At 39.4% G+C, this 20,331-nt stretch overlaps 1 protein-coding gene across 9 annotated transcripts in view; it reads right to left on the bottom strand.

Annotated features, from left to right (window-relative positions):
• Positions 1-20,331, bottom strand: part of USP34 (ubiquitin specific peptidase 34) — a 114,634-nt gene that overhangs the window by 72,336 nt on the left and 21,967 nt on the right. For all 9 annotated transcript variants that reach the window (XM_058019335.1, XM_058019340.1, XM_058019338.1 and 6 more), the window contains exons 4-8: positions 16,390-16,440; positions 16,120-16,269; positions 12,361-12,428; positions 5,882-6,074; positions 2,967-3,028 (exon numbers count right to left, since the gene is read on the bottom strand). In XM_058019335.1, coding sequence (XP_057875318.1) covers positions 2,967-3,028; positions 5,882-6,074; positions 12,361-12,428; positions 16,120-16,269; positions 16,390-16,440 — 524 coding nt within the window. The remainder of the gene's footprint in view (positions 1-2,966; positions 3,029-5,881; positions 6,075-12,360; positions 12,429-16,119; positions 16,270-16,389; positions 16,441-20,331) is intronic.

The raw sequence follows: 20,331 nt of genomic DNA, 5'->3' as shown, positions 1-20,331 counted from the left end.
GGGTAGAGAGAGTAGAGGGTTTAAATAATGCTGCCAGAAACTCAAATCAGTAAGCTTAGACAAAAATGGAGAAAGAGTTAACATAAGGTAAAACAGTGAAGGGAAAAGACAACACAGAACTTGCAATTGAGTATCTCAATAAATAAGGAAAGAAAGAAGAAATAATCCAGTTCCTTCTGCTCACAGGTGAAAGGAGTTCTGGACACCTGAACTGCTCTGTAGGAAGCTTTTCAAGAGAGGGTAATCAAGGTTTTAAACGAGTCAGGAAGTTGCCTCAGTGTCAACCTGGAACCTGAAACCCGAACCCTTGGCTGCCTGCCAGGGGAGAGCAAAACAAACTCTCTCTTTACACACGGTATTTCCAGAAGCTGACAGTGTCCTCACCAAAGAAAAGACCAACACTTTTTCCTCTTGTGCTCCAAGTAACACCCAAAAAAAAGAGTATCTTTCACTTCCTGAAAAGCATCATCATTTCTCACTAAGTGACATCAGTGAAACACTTGCAGGAATCACTTATTCAAAGACTCTGAGCCTCTTCTGTTCAGGCTTGTTATTTTTAGCCTCAGTAGATTTCACACTCCTCGGTACCTCAGATTGCAAAGAATTTGGCTCTATCTTTAGAGGCAGGAAGAGCTAAATGAGAATTCCATCTCTGGGGAATGATGAAGTTGGGGGGCTGAGGCACTGCCCACACCTGGAGCACGCAGGGCTCTGTCAGCACAAACCTCAGCCCTTGAGAGGGCAGGGAAATGGAATCTCAAAAATCACACAAACAAACACCTGCAGCTCCACACCAGACCCCTCTGTCAGCTTTGTGCTGCTCCCCAGTGCAACCTGTGAAATCCGGTGCTCTCCAAGGCAGAAGATGCTTTAGCTTGTCTTACACAGAAAAACTGAGTGCTGAGGATAAAGGTGGGAAGCTACCATTGCAAAATATTTGCTAAAAACTCCTGCTGTTAATTCTGAACAGGGAAGAGCCAGCACTAACTGAGAGCTGATTATTGTTTAAGGTACCTCCCGCAAACCCACCTTATCAAGATACAGAAGGAGAAATCCCAAAGGTTGACAGTTCCAAATGCATCTGGAAAAGTCAAAACATAAAATGGGGATGACCAGACATAATGCAGGACATCTTCTTTTGGCAAATCTGCAGAGGCTACAAGGGTACAAAATAAAACTTCTTAAGACTTCCTTTCTCCACTAAGGAAAGAACACAGGAATGAAAAGCTTTCCTTTTGCTGCTCATTCAGTCACTGCCAACTCCCTACGTGCCTTTTCAGCCAAAAATTTCTCATGAGCAGAGTCTGTAATGAGAGGGAAGCTTTGTACTGGGCAAACTGGAGAAGTGAGACATTTCCCCATCCTCCTGCTCCAGCCCTTCCTGATTATTTGGCTGCAAGACATCAGATTCCACAAGACAGCTGAAGATAAGCAGCAATGCTTGACACTGGTTTGTAACCAACCTTTCAGGTAAAACACCAGAACAACTGGAATGCTGATTTTTTTTGAAATCACACACTATAAAAGTGGAAAAGAAAGTTTTCTATTCGTGCTGCATTCCTTTCAAATGACAGCCTGTTTACAGATGCCCCTGCCAAGAAAGTAATATCCCAAAGGAGAATTTGACAATTTCCTTCAGCTTTAAAATAACTCTGATGCTCTTGCAGAGTACATCTGTTCTGCAGGGAAATTTAACCACTCTTCTCTTTTTCCACCTTCCTAACTTCTCTTTTTTACATTTGACACAGAAAATCAAACAGCTTTGTATTAGGTTTAACTGGCACAATCACTTGTTACTGTTACTACAACCTAAAAACAATCTCTGTCTCAGATTTTCAGCGTGAGGGAAGGAGAAGAACTGGATAAATCTGAGGTTTGTCAGTCCCAGTGTAACAACACACCAGGAACTGGGAGCTCAGTGTAGCAAACACCCCAGCTGACCTCACATTCCCAACATGTTCCCCTCCTGTAATATTTACTATTTATTTCTTATTCCCAAGGTATTTCCACATCTCCACAGAATCAAAAGTGCCCTAAATTCTGGTTCTTTATGTTTCAAATAGCAACACATTCCCAGGAATTTCTCTTCAAACATCTAAGGTGCTTCTTGCATGAAATCTCCAGAATTGTGGTCATGACTGCAGCAGATTTCAGAAAGCGTTCAAATGCAACTTGCAATAAAAGTATCCAGACAAAAGCAAGACACTGCTGCTGTGAGACTTCCCATTAATAAAGTACTGGAGAGCGTGTGTGGCTCCCAGCATCAACAGAGTACATCACCCCCCAAGAGAAACTTAACAAATATATTGTGAGTAAAATTCTGCAATTTACACATTTTGCCTGTTATTCCACAAGAACACTACCAAAATACATATTTTTAATTTAAATTTTTGACAGTTCTACCATTAAGTTTAGAGTTACTACAGAAGTAAATACATTTCCTGGCTGGAATACAATCCCACAGGTGAATCTTCTTGAAGATTTATGTGAGTCCCCCTAAAATTATTCAACACACCTGAGTTATACAAGTAAGGACTTTGAAGGAAAACAACAAGAGCATTGCCTCACAAACTGGGTGGAAAAGTAACAAGTTTGATGGAAATACAAGTCTTGGTTAAACAAATAATCCAGAGAAATGAGAAAATGGCAAAAATGATATGAATTAGCTGGTTCTTATTTATATATCACCATGGAAATAATGGGCCATTATAGGTATTTATTATTTCAGTATCTATGTTTTTCTAAAGCTTACCTTGGTTCTATATTTTAATACAGAAAAAAAATCCAGAAACATTTAGAAATATTTTATAGTTACCATTTAAAAGCATTTATTAACCCCCGATTAGAATATTTCTAATAAATGTCTCAGATTATCACTGCTCCCCCATGTGTGCAATCCATAACAACAGAGAAGAAATGCAACCGTGTAAAACACTTCAAGTATTCAGAATAAGGTTCCTACTTACGTTTCTGTGTCTGAAACTAATGACTCATTATTACACACATCATTGAAGGTATGAAGTTGATTCTATAGTTAGAAAAAGGAAGAAAAAAAATTACAATTTTATCCAAATATTTGCTGAGGCAGTTTTCTTACATTTCAAAGTAGTATTAGTGACATTATAGGACTTTATATGTTTTTAAATAAGTCATTTAGACAAAATTAAAGAACAAAAATCATGTATTTTTATAGGAAATGAAGCTTTCAAACATGTCCAAGCTCTTAAATTTAAAAGGAAAAAACCAGTCTGTTAAAAGTTTTACATTTCTTTTCCACTTCTTCCCTCAGCATCAATGGCTCTGTATCCAATTCTTTACATGTACACAACATTAAAAAAAATATTTTAAATTACATAATAGACCTTACTTGGCATCTCATTTTAAAAGAAAAAAAAAAATAAAGGCACTGTAATGTGAATTTTTGCAGTCAAAATTAAACTCGTTGCATAACTCTGTCAAAATATTTACTCTCTTGAAACAAGTCTAGCACATGCACTCTGTAATTCAGGTGAATTCACTAATCTTCTCAATAACTCTGTGTGTAAAGACTGCTCAAGAGTTATTTGTGTCCAATCTCAACAAACTTCAGGGGGGAAAACAGTTTTGAAAACCAAAATAGTAAACATGCACTGAAATTGGTGAGATGGGAGAGCCTGACCACACATTATTAATAGATTGGTTACTAATGGAGAATTTCAAATGACACATATTTAGGAGTGGAAATTAGAGCTGGGTCACACAACACAGAGGAAGCTCACTGATTTTTCTTAAGATTCACCTCCAAATGGAAATATTTTGAAAGAGTGATAGACTTGAGCTGTTCCTATCACCACTTTTAAATCCAGGCTCATCACTGATTAACACCTCCCAAAATACCAAATCCTTCTCCACAGCAATTCTGACAAAGACCCTGTAATTCATACTGGGATTTGCAAACAATATTTCCAATAACTTCAGGTAAACTCTCTTAAACTAAGCAGAATTCTGCTAAACTAACCTTAAACTAACCAGAATTCAGCACAAGACAAAGCTCACGGTGGGACAGTTTGTAACACCTTGCTCTCCCTCACCTCCTAACAGTTCTCACTTCAAGTTTTGTTTCCTTGAATGCCAGAGGGAAAAAATCCTTTTTTTGTTATTTACTATCTATGAAACATGGTAAGAAACTAAAGGCACTAAAGACACTCAATTGATACAACACAAATGTGGCAGAGAAAGGACACAAAGGTGGAAAGGCTTCAGCAGACAAAGCTGAGCACTAAAACTGTCCCTGGGCTCATCTCCAGAGGCAGGCACCAAAACAGGAAAATAACATTCTGTTTGTGGGGTAATAGTGGACAGGGAGGGTATTTTGGAGCTGAACTACCTCTACAGGTGACTGAGAGATGAAATGGAAGAGAAACAAGGTAACAACAGAAATAAAACCTTCCATGATTCGAATGAGAAGGAAGAATAAATTGTCTCAGTGTTTCAGAGCAGTTTTAAAGACTATTCACATTAAAAAACCGGACTTGGTAATTTATCAGCATAAATTAGCTAACAATATTAAATTTTTACTATTTTTTACTATTTGCTTTAGTCTAAAAATACTGTAAAGTTTTTCTTCTGGTAATACATGTCTGTTCTTTAAAAACTCTCATTTTTACAGCAATATTCATCAATCACAACAGGTGAAAACATATAACTACTTAACACAACTTCATACTCCCTTAAATGAGCTAGAAAATACCTGAAAAAATAAAGCAGCTGAAGAATTCTTATTTTCAGACTTTGTTTTGGCAAGGATACACAAAAAAACACACACTGGTAGCTGAACAAGGAGAATTGTATAAAACCAAAGGAAGGGATTTATTGGAACTGAATGTAATTGGAACTATGCAAAAGTGGAAACAGATTTTTAGATCAATTATAGTGGTGGATGCAGTCCACAGCCTGTTTTTACAGCCTAGTAAGTTACCTGTATGTAAATATTTACTTTGGGTAAAAGCCAGCAATAATCTGATTAAAAGTACTTACAGATCTCTTTAAATTGCCATTTATTAAATTGAGGGTACTTCTATCTATAGCTACAGTGAGATGCAAAATCAAGTTTAAGTAAACTTGTACTCAGTGACACCATATCTTCAGAAGAGAGGAGGCCAAATATGTTCAGAAAACACAAAATTGAAAAGGCTCAGATGGATAAAAAAACTTAATTTTTGCCCTCCTGTGGGATTGTCTATGGTTATAGGCAGCAGTGACAAATCAAGACAATGTGCCTGGTGCAACATGGAGCATTTCCATGGGAAAGGGAAAAGATGGGGATTTTTTTTTTTTTGTTTTAATTGTTTTCTATTTGATGCTGTATGTATTTACCTCTTCAATTCCCCCTCCTGCTAATGAGTGCAGAACTGCACCAAGAACAGAAAAGGAGGTTTGTGCAATACAAAGCAGCAGCTAATTGCAGCAGGGTCAAGATGCTGCAAAGCTCAAACTGCACACAGATTAAAAGCCTTTCCCAACACCAAATCTTGCTGTGGCAGGGGCTCCATTTCACCCAGCTGTCACAAAGCCCAGTTCCAAGGGTGCTGTTCAGTGAATTGTTCAGGCAATGTGAGCCAGTTCCATATGGTGCAAACTCAGGCACCACTGGGAGTCAGCTCCAGCAAACCCCACCCTCACCACCATGGCTGCAATTTCCTAAGGCTGCATGTAAGGGGATCCTGCTGCTTTCACAATTAAAAAAGCCCCCCAAACATCATAAATTTAAATCATAACTTACAACAAGTAAACTGTAAATCACAAATTGCAACAAGAAACATTTTCTGCAGACAATAATAATTGGTATTTTTAAAACAGTTGCTAACAAACAACAATAATTGGTATTTTTAAAAATCCTTACTGTTATTTGGCTCAGCCCAGCCAATCTCATGGTCAGAGTTGGTGACATGAAGTATTTGAATGCAAGATCAAGGCTTTCTTTATCAAAGCACAGGGCTGTGTCCAAGGGCTCCTTGACTGTGCTCCACATTAAATCTGCCATGTTCCTGGCTGCACTCTGCCTCAGCTCCTGGTCTGACAGCTTACACAAATACCTGCAGAAAGCACAACAAACACAAACAGGGCATGGCTCAAACCACAACATTCCTGCAGCCATCCTGATTACAGCAAAGATGGATTTCTCCAAGATCACTCAGTCTTAAAATACCACTATTAAAATTTGGCACCAATTAATGAAAAACACCAAGGAAAACCAGAAATATTTGTAATATTTTTTAAAGTAAGTCAATTGCTAAAGAACTTTGCTTAAGCCCTTTTTCTTGCAGTCTTCTAATCCTGCACAATGAGTTGCGACACAAATATTCTCTGCAAATGGAAAGCATAAGAAATACTTACAAAAACTCATGCATAGAACCTGGTCAAACCTCAGAAGACCAAAACACAGAAAATCTGCAGTGAAATGCCAGTGAAGTTCACATAAAAAAGACCAACACTACTGAGAATTTCTTCTGACTGAATGTGTAACAGAAAAATGTTTAGAAACAAGATTTCCTGTGCTTATTTTGATGCCATTAAAGATGGCACAGTGAAAGGTACATGCATACAAAGTCAGCATAATTAATTTTTTCTGCTTTTTTTCAGGGTTTTGAAGTTTCAGCTACATCCAAACTAGATTTAACTACACAGGAATGTGTTAAAAATCCATTTGTTTGACAGCCTAAGCCTGGATCACTCCTTGGAGACTGGCCAAATAGATGCATGAATCTTTTAAAAAACACACCAGATATTAAACTACACTTAACCAGATTTATGCACCATTCCTTTGCATTTACATCATATAAACATCAGCACTTTTTTGTCAAAAGCAAAATTACAGGCTGTGACTCTTATTTAGATGATGGTTCTTTTCCACAGCTCTTGGGTAGAAGCCTAAAATAAACACACTTAAATGATACTTAACACTGTCAAACAGAGAAAAGAGACTTCAGTGCAAATAATCCCAGAGACTGGAGATGCAGACAGGAATCACACATCAGTAACAGGGGGACAAAAGCAGGACCAGGCAATCAGATCCTTCCCTGCTCTTTGTTGTGAGATTTGTCTCCTTGCGTGGAGCACTGGAAATCAAGTCCTGGCAGGAAAATGCTGCTCCTGTGCTGTGAGCTCTGAACAGCAGCAAAGCAGGGGTGGAAAGAGAACATTCAGTGAAAAAGGGCAGCACCAAGCAGAGCCAGGACCTGCCTGTAACCTGCCCACAGGTGAGAGTTTCACTGTGAGGAGAAAATGTCCTGTCTATATCACCAAAAAATCATTTGTAATCAGCAAATGAGTGATTTGTCACCAGCAAACAGTGATGGCAGCACCTGTGTGCCAGCCACCATGCTGTCTGTCCTGCCCTTCTGACAAAGGGACATCCAGCACCCCTGCCCAGCTATGCCAACAGCACATGAAATATTGAGCATTTCTGTTATGGGAGTGGCAGTGGGTGAAAGAACAGAGGCCATAATTAAGCTCCCACACCCTAAGCAGACACAGAGTTTGGGATTTTGGAGTTGCCATCCCTGGAAGTGCTCAAACAAAGGGCAGAAGTGGCACCTGGGGCCATGGTTTAGTGTGAACGGGGCTGGGTCAAAGGCTGGGCTCCATCTCAGGGGCGTTTTCCAACCTTCATGACTCTAAAACTCCCAGCAATATCAGACCCATTTTCATATTCCCATTTTTATATGCAAACTCTCCTCAGGTCTGGTTCCCATAGCTTTTCTGCGTCCATAATTCCATCAAATCAGTCTCAAGAGTTTGGTGAAGCATTTCTGAAGATCTCAGACATGTCCAAACACATCCATGAACTCCCTCACTGTACAAAGGACAGAGGAGTGTTGGCATGCCCTGAGCAGGGGCATGGACACACCTACACACAGAGAGGAAGGGTGTTTGGTGCCTTCACTCCATTTCTGGAACAGGACTTGGACCTGAAATCCTCCTCACACTACAAACTCTGGTGAAGTAACTAGATTAGTACAGTTTATGAAATAGAACACCCCTTATTTTAATGCAATATTATCAGTCTAAACCTACTTTCATTTATACAATTCACATTACAACCACATTTTGAACCTGAGTCAGACTTGTGTCATATTTTTTATTATGATAATGAGAGTGTGTTGTTAAAAACCTGCACTTTACAGCAAGTGGAACTCTGGTGTAGGTGCATTTTCAAAACTACAGAAGTACTTTAGCAGTATCTTCTGTTTTACCAAGGCTCTAAAGCAAGAGAACAGAGCACTTGTTACCAAACAGTTTGTAACACAACAGGCTTTTCTAACCTAGAAAGAAGCAGAAGATGGCAAACTTCTCTCTAGAAGTGTAACAGCAGCCAGCACTAGAAAATTTATTGGCACCACTACAGTGGTCATAAATCAAACATGATCCTATCTTTACTCCAAAGATTAAAACCACGCAAACTTGCCAAGTAGGCCACACCTCCTTTGTTATTGTGGAAGATGGAATGGCTTAAACCTGTCTGCATCAGTAACACATCATGTTTTTAGAGGCAGAACAATACTATTAACAAAAGAGATCCTTACCTACACTGACAATTAACTCACACCTTCCCCTACACTGACCACCTGTAAATTTGCTGCATTGCCTCATGTAAGGACACTGGAGCAAGGAAAATGCCTATTTAACCCAAAATAGCCACTCTGAAAGCAGATTAAAGATTTATCCCATGTATAAAAAAATGGATGAACCCATCTACTACTGTGAATTCATTTATCTCTTCTATTTCTACTTTTGGCTCTCTCATTAACCTGTGCCAGTCAGTTTGACAATTATGCTTGAGTGAAAAACAAACTCTTCTCATTTCTTCCACCTGCAACCTGACAATTGGGTGGCACATTCTCCATTCCCTGGTTTTAAAAACTTGTGAATTACAATTTCCTGTTTGTTATCTTCATATCATTCATAAATGATATGAATTTCCCTGTCAAGAAAACCTAAAACACCCTCCTAGACTCTGTCTCTACATCTCAATGTAAATTTTTTATTGCCACCAAGGTAGTTCTGTTATTATCTGCAGGATGGAAGGATCAGAACTGTACAGACAGTATAGAAATGTGAATGTGTGACTGACTCATGTAATGGCTTAATAATAGCTTCCATTCTGCCCTTCATTATTTTTTTTAATTCCTACATCTTTATCTTTTTGAGTCTGATGAGCATTAAGTCTTCAAGGAAGAGATGAATGATATGCCAGGACTGTGTAATCTATTTAATCTGGAGTTTTTGCCTAAATGAGACTTTCAGAATAAAACATAACTTTTTAATACAACTGCAGGAAGGATACTCCACATAGTATAGGACCTGTCCTGCCAGCCTGGCATACTTAAAACAATCAAATAATATATGGTATCTACATTAATTTTTTTAAAATATCAGTTTTAACTCACTTAAATTATTTCACTTTTCTGTATTTGGGGACAGAGAGAGTTCAGTTTTAAACATGCAGCTCCATGCTAATGTAATGCTTACAATCACATCTCATGCTTCAGGACTTCAGCTACTCAGCTGTGAAATCATCTTTTTTTCCTTAATCTGACACCTTTGGACCACAGCTGCAGAAGGGCATCCAGCAGAATGAGTCAGTTCTCCTGAAGTGTCTGGTTATTGTCTTCTGATTTATTTATTCTCTTTACTTTCAATTTCCAGATTTTTGGAGGAGGCAAATATTTTTTTTTTGTGATTCAAACCTTCAAAGCTCATTACAAGAGGTTTTTATGACATGTAGTGGCAAGGAGTGGTCTTGGGTACTCTCATAAACCCCATTTTAAGATGAGTATTTTTAATACAGAAGAGTAACTTGAATTCTTTCAGCTGCATTTTCTATGGGAAGCATCATGGATCAGGAATTGCTTCCTTCCAAGGAGGTCAAAATCACTTTTTCTTACTGAAAGATGTAAATTTTATTTCATGTCATTTTAAATTTAATCCTTTATTTCTTTCCTAAACTGCTTTAAAACCCAGGCCCCTTCAGGGGCAAGATGTGAATGCCTGTGCTCCATTGGCCAGGCAGAAAATAACATTTATTCATCTTTTTCTAGTGGCAGCAATAATGACAGGATTGTGTCCATGATCTCTGGAAACTCCAGCAGTGACCTCCTCTGTATAAATACACACTCTGCTGTTTCCTTCATCCACTCCTTGCAGAAACAACCATATCATGAGGGTAACCTCAGCTGATAAAAAGTCAGGTGATGTCTCTTGTTGGTCAGCCCTGCAAAATGCACTTCCTGCAAGGAATCTACAGGGGCAGCAACTGGAACTAAATCAGAGCCCCAGGAGCTCCTTGTGGACTAAAACCCTCTCCAAATTCCTAGTTTGCAGGGCAGCAGCAGCTTTGCAGGATTTCTTTAGAAGGTGCTGTGCTGCTGTGCCCAGGATTGTGTTCCCTTTTTTCTGTCCTTTTCCTGAAGGAAAAGCAGATGGAGAGCCAGAGACCCAAGCTGCTAAGGCAGGATCTGTAAGTTTGACAGCAAGTGGGGTGAGCTGCATCCATGAGCAAACTCATCCTTCCCTGAGGGCATCTGGGCTCACTTCTGTCCCACACCAAGGTACAGCACCAGAGCTCATTTCTGTTACATGGCCTCCCAGCTTCAGTCCCACTCCATAAGGAAATCTTCACTAAAAAGCTCTGATTTCATAACACTGAGCAATCTCAGATCCCATCAGGAGTCAGCTGTGAAAAATAAACCTGGGAGAACATCACCTTCCTGCTCTAAGCTGGTTTTCCAAGGTTGTATCCTGTGGCAGTGCTACCTTTCTGATTGATGTTAACCTGCTGTAAATTCTACAGACAGACATCAGGGGCATTATTTATGGTAAGAAGCTGCTGACAAATCACACTGCAAATCAAATCTTCTACTGGGCAAAGGGGAACACATGAGGACCCAAAAAATCTTCTATACATTCCAGTGACCCCAAATAGTTATAAAATAGAAAATGTTTTAAGCATTACAGGATGACAAGCAAGGCTTAGCAGCAGCAGCAGGTACAGGATGTGTTATTGTCTCCCTCAGTAGTTCCTTATCATCAGCTTAACTCTAACTGCTGCTCCCTCAAAGCTCCTTTTCATTTCCATACATTGCAAGAAGACAACGAGGGCTCCTGACCAAATTCCCAGGTACACCAACAAGCATTAATGGAGTATGTACAGAGACAAGCACTTGAAAATCCTCTGCCTACCCTCTCTTGACTGCCTCATGATTAATAATTACCTCTGGAAGATTTCAAAGACAGCACATCAGCATTAAAGGAGTGCACAAGGCTGGACTATAACTCAAGAGTGATGTGTTTTAATAAAAGATCAAAATACTCTTCTCTGTGCTGGGATCATTTTAGTAGAAACCCCAGTATAGGAAAACAGACTAACAGCCAAGTCAGTACTTAAATTTTTACAGTCAACATAAAACCAGACCTTTTTGAAATATGAAACAATTCCCAGTCTCATTGTTCTGGGAGCCTGTTTGCTGCCAATGTAATTATTTTTGTTGAGTGTTATTTTACACTGGTATAGTTAAGACAGAATAATGTGTAAAAGCCCAATTTTTGCTATGAGCAGCATAAGAACATTTCTAACATTAGTTAGAGGAAACCCAGAGCCTTGGAGGAGCTGTGGGTCTATGCAAAAGCAGGAAAATTTTAAGTTGGGCTACTGGAATGGGAATTAGCTGTGACCACACCCCTCCACCTCCAGGCAGATCCACACACAGAGATCATTTCATCAGCAGCTCACTGCAATGTTTCTATTGTCCTGAGAAAGCCAATAAAAACAAATTGCTCATATAATTAAATACCCTTACAAGCACTTCAATCTGAAAGTGTTATTTCCATTATAGACAGCTTGATATAAAGCAAATCTTTGGGACTGGATATATTTAGCTCCATAAGAGTGCAAGCAGACTTTGGATCACACTTCAGCTCCTGCCAGCTGGAAACCCAGAACATCAGAATGTGAAGCGGTGTTCACACTCAGGGTCTGGAATCCCAGTGACTGCACATTGCTCTTGTACTTCCAGCATCTCACTGCAAACTTGGAGTTTTATGAAGATATCACAGGGAGGGAGACTGGAGTACAGCTGGAGAATGGGGCTGATGTCACACTCACAATGTTCTTAACATGACTGATCTGACTGATACTGAAATCAGATGCAAGGAGCTGCCCAAAGTGACTCTAAACGTTAACTCCACCCTCCTTGCTGAAATGACACTCAGAGCAACAACCTGCACAATTAAAAGCAGCAGCTGCAATTAGAAATTGCTGTCACAATTAGAAATTAGCTGTCACAAAGTCCCACAAGAAAAATTCTTAAAATAAAGATTTACCTGATAACATAAGTCCTAAAGGGTATAATGTGCTGCATGACAGCAGGGATGTGTAGCCATATTCTGATCTATAATGCAAAAACAGAAATAAACATTTCATTCATGACATTTAAAGAGAACTGAAATACTCTTGGTACATTTGCACATGCAAACCCACTTTAAAAAAATAATTTCTTGGTGGTTTGTGTTCAACTTCTTCATTTTCTGATTTTCCAGACTGGTACCTGAGGAATGCTTTTTTGACTTATAAAGAGGATTTGCATCTTTCCTGCTGGTCAGCTGGAAAATACAGACTTTGTATAAATAGTATCATATTGCCCAGGTGTATTTTTGTATTTTGTATTTTCTGTAATTTCTTCAGTAGGAAAAACTGCTACTCAGCCTTGTGGGTTTTTTTTCCTTTTTCTTTAAAAGTCTACATGAAAATTATTCCATTCTTTCAGTTCCTTGCAAACCACTCCTAAACCAAGTAACACTGTTTGACTTGTGTTGTTTTGCTTCTTAGAGCTTACATATCCTTCAAAATAAGATGTTTTACAAGCATTGATTAGGCAGAGTTTTTTACTACCATATTTGCATTTCTCATATTTACCATTCTGCCTTTACCACCTTTGCAAAGCTGATTACAGGAATAAATGCAGAGAAAAAAACAAAACAAAAAACAAACAACCTGAAACAGCTACTTAGCACCGCTGTGAGGAAAAGCACCGACCAAAGGCTTCCAGAGGCAAAGTCAGAAGTGCCATCTGCATTTCAAAAAGGAATTCAGAGCCTGTTAAACCTGTTACTCCGTGCCAGGTAAGGGCTGGAGCACAGATGAAGCAGCAGCTGCTCCTGCCCACGTAAATTCAATGTAAATTCAATCATGTGCACTTTGCACAGCCCTTGTGAAAGCAGCCCCATCACTCAACCAGGGCCCTGCATCCCCACCTCTGCTCTTGAAAGAATTTCAGCTTTGCAGCTGATGCAAGAAATTCTGCCTAAGGACTCAATTCCATATGCAGAAAATGTATATATTCCTTATATGCCTTCTTGACAGGAGAGAAAAATATTAGGCTGCAGTCAACTTCTCTTTTCAACATTTCCAGCACTTGCCAAGGAACTTTTTGAGGCAGTTCTGACAAAAATATTTGTAGGCTTACATTTAACAAGGCAACAAGCACTGCACAGTAACAATATAACCTACTTTGCAAGACAAACCAGCCAAATCTTCCCTCTGCAAAAAAAGACCACACTTGGAAAAGGCTTCTGATCCAACTGGCAGCCTCAAGAAGGGAAAAAATGCAAACATCCCAAAGATACAAAGTGTCACTCGAAGATGCTTGCTTTAGAAACAGGAATTAAATAACATTTTGACAAGGAATTGCAGGGGTGACAAAGATACTATTGTGATTACACCACTTGACTTTTAACACCATGTACTCTGCTTCAAATAAAGTATGAAACACCAAAGAAAATCCATTTCTTTCTGAAATAAGAGTATGAAATGTTTTTTAAAATACAGTATGGAATATCAAAGAAAATACATTTCTTTCTGAAATAAGAGTATGAAATGTTTTTATCACTTTGTTTATATAGCTTTCACTGTTCACAGTAAGCTTCACTCTGTATTAGTTCCAACTCCTAAACTGAAATCATGCACCTGTAAACTTGCATTGCACACAACCTTCAGCCTCAGAATTCAATGAAAGCATCATTTCACATGTTACAGATGAAATTGTGATTTTGAACGTGGATTCACATTTACATACTAACTTGTTAAAATGACATAAAAGAACATATATAAAATGACATCAACTAGCATCTGTAAAGTGCCAAAAATTAAAATTACATCACTTTTTGCTTCCACTTGATTTTAAGACAAAGCATTCACTGCATCTGTTCTGTTCTCAAGTTTCAGAGTTTTTTTTATTATTTGCTCTTTACCAGAGGTAATTAATTTCTAGAAGGTAGTGGCTGAAGAACTCCATCTTACGGACTTGAAAAACAATTCCAGCATGGAGATTTCAAGGAATCTTTAAGAATGGACACTTAACTGCCATTCTCAAGAGTTCCTACAGCTGTGAAATTGTATTTAAGGGTTACTACACACTGTGGGCTGGCTTTACACACTGGAACAAGGTAACATTGACACTGCAGAGCTATTACTGGAATAAATATCTATATTGCATTAAATCAAATGTGTTGGGATAAAACCAAGACAGATTAGCAGAGTCCTTGCTGAGACCACCACTATCCTGTTCAGTTTTGTGAATGATTCTTTTGGTTTAAGTGGAGTTTGGTGCATTGGTTCACAATCAGCAACATCTCTGCAATTATTAATATTTACCTAAGTTCTATGAATTATACAGTGAAATGATATAAAAAAACAGGGAAAGAGAAACATTACATCAAAATCCTAACTTCATGCATCATTACAGAGGTGGAGAAATATCTTTTTTTAATATTGGCAAGATAAAATGTATTTTGTCCAAAAAATTAGCTGTCTCATTTGGTTACAACGAATGCATTGCATTTGAAAGGCAGCAGTGCTCCCAAGTACACTGAGTGATACCAAAATGCAGCAGGTGGATGAATAAAGCAACTTACACACAGAACATTTTCTTATATTTTCTGTAGTGAACTGACATAAAAATAAAATCTAAATGCAATTTTTTTAAAACAGTTTTCCTCGGCTCACACAGATTTTTCAGCAAAGCCAGACAGAGTTCAAAATAAAGATGCCTGTTGAATGGGAAAAGCTGCAATGCTGGAAGAGGCTGAAGAAACAGGACTTTTAGTTATGGTTTGGGATGAATTTCATTTTATCTGCCAGGTTCAGCCATAGAACTCATCTAAAATTGCTGCAAGAGCCAGCTTAACAAGTTAGCTACTAAACCAAAGAGAAATGCAAAGTGGCTAAGTAAATATCTGAAAGGAGAAACTTTGCTGAGAAGTGTTTTGGAACAGGGCACATCACTAAGAATAAAGAAAAGAAACTATTTATGTGGAGAAAAAGAAAGACTTCTAAACAGAACAATGAAGAAAGGCAGAATGCTGGTTTGAAAACATGCTGCTGTGATAGGAGCTGCCACTCATTACTGAAGTAGCTTTGCCCCTTCTCACAAAAAATAAAAATGCAAAAATGGCAAACTTCTGGTTTTCTTTTTGCCCATCCACAAGATAGGTCACAACTTCTATCCTGACATTACACTGAGTCTTCACATGTCCTTCTTCAGGGACTGGGTTTTATTTTTAGCACCAATTTCCTTCAAATCTCCACTAAAATCAATTCATAATTCTGCCAATCAAAAATCCCTGTGATTTCAAAATGCAGACATGATGGAGGATATGAATTCTAAAACTAAGTGGGGAAAAAAGATGATTACCTCTATGCTGCAAATGCGTATAATGGTATAAAATCACAGGAAACTGAAGAGAAAAAAAATCCACAGGCTTTTCCTCTGTGCCTCAGAGGGAATAGCTAAGAAGTTAAAATACCCTGAAGAAACTAAAACCACTCTCATGGCACAATTTCAGGGACAGAAATGGCCTCTGACAACATTCTTTGGGGGCTGTTGCAATCTTCCCATCTAGGTACAAGCTGCAAACTCCTTGCGTGCTGCCAGGAGATGCAGAGGGTTTGGATAATGAAACACTCTGTGCATGAGCAAACATGGAAAAGGTACAGCTTTTTACCCCTCTCTGGTCGCAGGGAGTGCTTGCAGCTTTCAGACTGCTTTGGTTGGTGGTGCTGAAGCAGAGGAGGGGGATACTCACGTTGGACACCACGGTGATGAAGGCGTGCGCGATGAGGAAGGGCAGCGTCTCGGGGCTGCCGTACTCGAAGCAATCCTTCATCAGGGCCAGCCCGTTCTTGCCACAGAACAGGCACACGTAACGCAGCAGGTGCAGGGGCACCTCCACATCCTGCCAAGGGGCAAAACCCAGCACAGCATCAGCACCACATCGCTCAGACACACAGCAAACTCAACAACACAAATCCACAGAACAGGGTGAAATTTCTAGGATTAAAAGTGCACAACTTACGTTCATATCACAGAACGCCCCTAATATATTGCTTTCTTGAGCAGAAATATCCTGTTTAAAGAAAAAAATTAAAATTAACTCAAGCAATAAAAACACTTTTATAGACCAAAAAACCAACTGCCATTTAGCAGGTATCACAGTCAACAATAAAAACCCAAATTCTCATTCAGAGCAAGACAGAAGCTCAAGCTTTGCTCCACTTTTCCACTGCAAACCAGACTTTTCCAAACTTCTTACCTCTTTTAATATATATAAATACACAGATATACTTAAGAGAACATTTCAGCAGTGTCTGAATGAACAGATTATTCTTCAATCCCACCCCTGCTCAGATCACCCATTTTTTTCAACAGGAATATGGCCAAGGGCACAGTCTGTCACACCAGCCGGAGAAACACAGAACAGAACCAATCCAGGCACTTTGGAATGCAATTTCTAATAAAGATGAGACATATATGCAAACATCTGAATTTACATGAACTGCAGGACATCCTACAATCCCACATGTAATGATTGAAAGGGTTAAAATGTCTAAATATTCATTGCCATTTCAACTACTACATTTTTATATATAACAAAACACCTCATACAAAATAAATGTCAGACTTTTACAGGAGTGAGTGAAGTGAAGTGAAGAAGGGGAAGGAATTCTATCACCCTATCACTCTGTTAGCTACTTGCTGCAACAAGAAATCTATTTTCTAGAAGCACTAAACTTAAAATGGTTTAGGAAAATAGCTTTTCTTTTTAATGTCCTGTTGGGCAGTACAGAGTGGGACATTTCTTTATTAGGGCTGTAACATATTGTGGGTTCCATGCACTTGCTGGGGGCAAAAGGGCACTGGAGGTATAAAAAGTGGCTGTAAAATCCAACACTGCCATGGATACTTGTAGGTAAAACCACACATTGCTCTTCTCATCCCTCCATGGCAAACACCCAGTATTGACAGTCACAAATCAAATGCAAGTTTAACACAAAGTTAAGTTTTTAAATGAAATTTCCTGAATATATTTTAAATAGCTGTGTAGGAGTAATCCTAGAACTGTACCAGAGGATGCTGGAGGCAAGCAATTTTGGATGGATTAAGTGTGATACAAACATTTTGAATTATTCAATATGCTCATATTATAGCTAAGCATTTCTTTTCTTTTTTTCTTCTGCTGAACTCTAAGTCATGCCTGAACTCGTGATACTCCACCAGTTATTTTTAAATCAGCTTTGAAGGCAGTAGGTGGTATGTTTTTAGGCAGCAAGAAAAGGTGTTCAGTGCTCTGCTCATGAAAACTGCAGAAAGGGTGTGAGAAATTTCATTAGTTCTCTTGAAAAAACAAGAGATTTGTTGTCAAGTGAACTGCAGTTCTTAGAATGCAGAAATCCCAAACTCACAGAGGCTGCTGCACAAGTCCTGCAAAGCTTGGGAAAGGCTGCTCTGAGAGACTGAGGCTGGAAATGTGAATTCTGCTCTGCAGATGGGAAACACAACAGTCTGAGAGTTCCTTACTCTCCTCCTTTTACTCTTTTCAATTGTAGGAGAAAATTAGAGAATTCCTCATACGGCATTAAAACCCACCATGAGTTCCGGAGAAGCCAGAGCAGATTTCCAGGACCTTTACCTGGAGAAAAGCTGGAGAGGGGCTTTGAGAAAGGCAGGCAGGGATAGTGCTGTCCCAAAGGCACACAGCAAAAGGAACAGGGGAATGGCTCCAAAGTGCCAGAGGGCAGGGCTGGATTTGGCATCAGGGAGAAATCCTTCCCAGGGTGCCCAGAGGAGCTGGGGGTGCCCCTGGATCCCTGGCAGTGCCCAGGCTGGATGGGCTGGGAGCACCCTGGGACAGTGAAGGTGTCCCCAGGCAGGGGATGGGATGGGATGAGATGAGCTTTAAGGTGCCTTCCAAACATTCCATCACAAAATGCACTGGCTGAGCTCTGACTGGACACAACCCTGGCAGAAAGCAACACATCTGCCAAGAAAATATTGACTTGAGAAGGAGAGGCAGAGAGCAGGAGACCCCAAAGAGCTGGGGACTGCAGTTAGAGGCACCTCAACAACTGATTCTGTTTCCTCTTTCATTTCATCCTGTCAAGGTCTGGTAAATGGTCAGGGAACTCCCTTCAGATTCTTTGTTCATTCTGAGACAGTGCAAAGTTCAGGAGTGCACTTCACATTGCTGCTTCCTTCTCTGCAGGATTTTGAGAGCTTCCTTTTATAAATTATTTTTCCCCTTCCTCTGAAGTGCCCATTCCAGGTAGTGCCCATTTCACTGGCTGCACTAACTATGTAAAGAATACAGTTACAAATCACCCTGTATGCAAGGGATAAAAATATCCCATAAAGAAAAAAAAAATGCATTTCAAAGTATGAACATTCCTCAAAAAACCAACCATATTTTTAAAAATACTTTGAGTTAATTTTGTTTAGGATGAAAAACAGACATGTATATCCCTCTGGGCACCAAAAATATTGAATTTCAAGCAAGGTGTGTAGATGGCTCCTCTGGATACCAACCAGGCTGTTGTGGTCTTCACTGTCACTTTAGAGATTTTGTAAGGGACAAAAACAATTCTTAGCCCACATCATTTAAGGAAAGATCTGCATGATCCTACAGGTAGAGACACCTTTCTAACTCCCAACAAATCTGGCTTTGCTGTTCATTTTCATCCAGTTTCATTAACTCCTGAGGAAGGGAAACCTCCTGCTCCCACATGAATGTTTCCTTCTCCAGCAGACAGCCCAGCGTCCAAAGGCTTTGACAGCAGCTCAGAAGGGATCAGAATTCAAGAACTGAAGAACAAAGCCCCTGGAGGGGTCTTGGAGCAAAGGACAAGGGAAATACTGACCACTAATTGTTACTGTGGGAAAGCCTCACACTGGGAATTCCTAAATGGCACCTAAGAGGCAGCCTAGGCACAGCAAACCCTTAATGGATGAACATAAATCCAATGGAGTTATGTTCAATAACTCCATGAAATTGGGCAAGTTCACCTCAAGGATCTAAAACAAGGAATTTCTGAAGTCACTCAGAGTGCAGACTGGAGTCTGTTCTGGATCAGCAAATTTCCCTTTTTCCAGGGCAAAGGAAATGGTGGGAGAGGGAGAGCTACACCAGCTTCTACCAATACATTTTTTGCAAATTTAGGCTGTTCAGGATCTGCTTAACTTACAAGTATAGCTAATGCACTCATAGCAGAGATTTTTTATTTTAGGATCTCTTGAGGACTGAAACCAAGCCTGATTTAAAGCAAGAAGTGCTCTTATTACTGGGACTAATAACTTGTCTCAGTTCAGCTAAGATGTGCTCTAGACTGAAATCCAAAATTAAATTCTAGACTTCAGTGAGTCACTCATGGGAGCAGAAAGTTTTGCCATTAAAACAGCAGAATAACAGAATCCTAGTGCCTCCCAGATACAGAAAATAGCAGTTTGTAAGAAAAATTATTGATGCTGGGACCTTTTAAAAGCAAAATTTAAAACTCTCTCCCACTAAAAAAAGGCATACAAATACGGCAGGCTGGCACACCTCCACAATCCAGACCTGGAAACACACAAATTCTAGCAGAAAGGAAAAAAAATCCCTTACCTGTCTGTATCTCAGTGGTTTTCTTCCCATCTTCCCCTTAAGTTGTGTTTTTAGGCTAGCTAATGAATGTATTTGATAATTCAAGTGATGTATAAGAGATGATACATGTATTATATATCCACTGGTATGTCTGGGGTGATGGGCATCATCACAGGGCAGCAAGTACAACAGATCTGGTCTAAATCACTCCCAGGCTGCACAGCAAGGGAAAAGAAATCCCATCAGGCACCTGAGAGCTCCTTTTGATCGTTGGGAAGTGAAATTCAAAGAGAAGGAAAGAATACATGAAATAGTAATTTAAGAGAAGGACGTGTGATAGTCCACAGAAAAGCTGCTCCAGAATTGTTCATCCCACATTCCTCT

This window comes from Melospiza georgiana, chromosome 3 (assembly GCF_028018845.1).
Source record: "Melospiza georgiana isolate bMelGeo1 chromosome 3, bMelGeo1.pri, whole genome shotgun sequence".
In the NCBI taxonomy this organism is placed as follows: Eukaryota; Metazoa; Chordata; class Aves; order Passeriformes; family Passerellidae; genus Melospiza; species Melospiza georgiana.
Note: the sequence above shows the minus strand (reverse complement) of the source record. Positions and strands in the feature narration are given on the sequence as shown.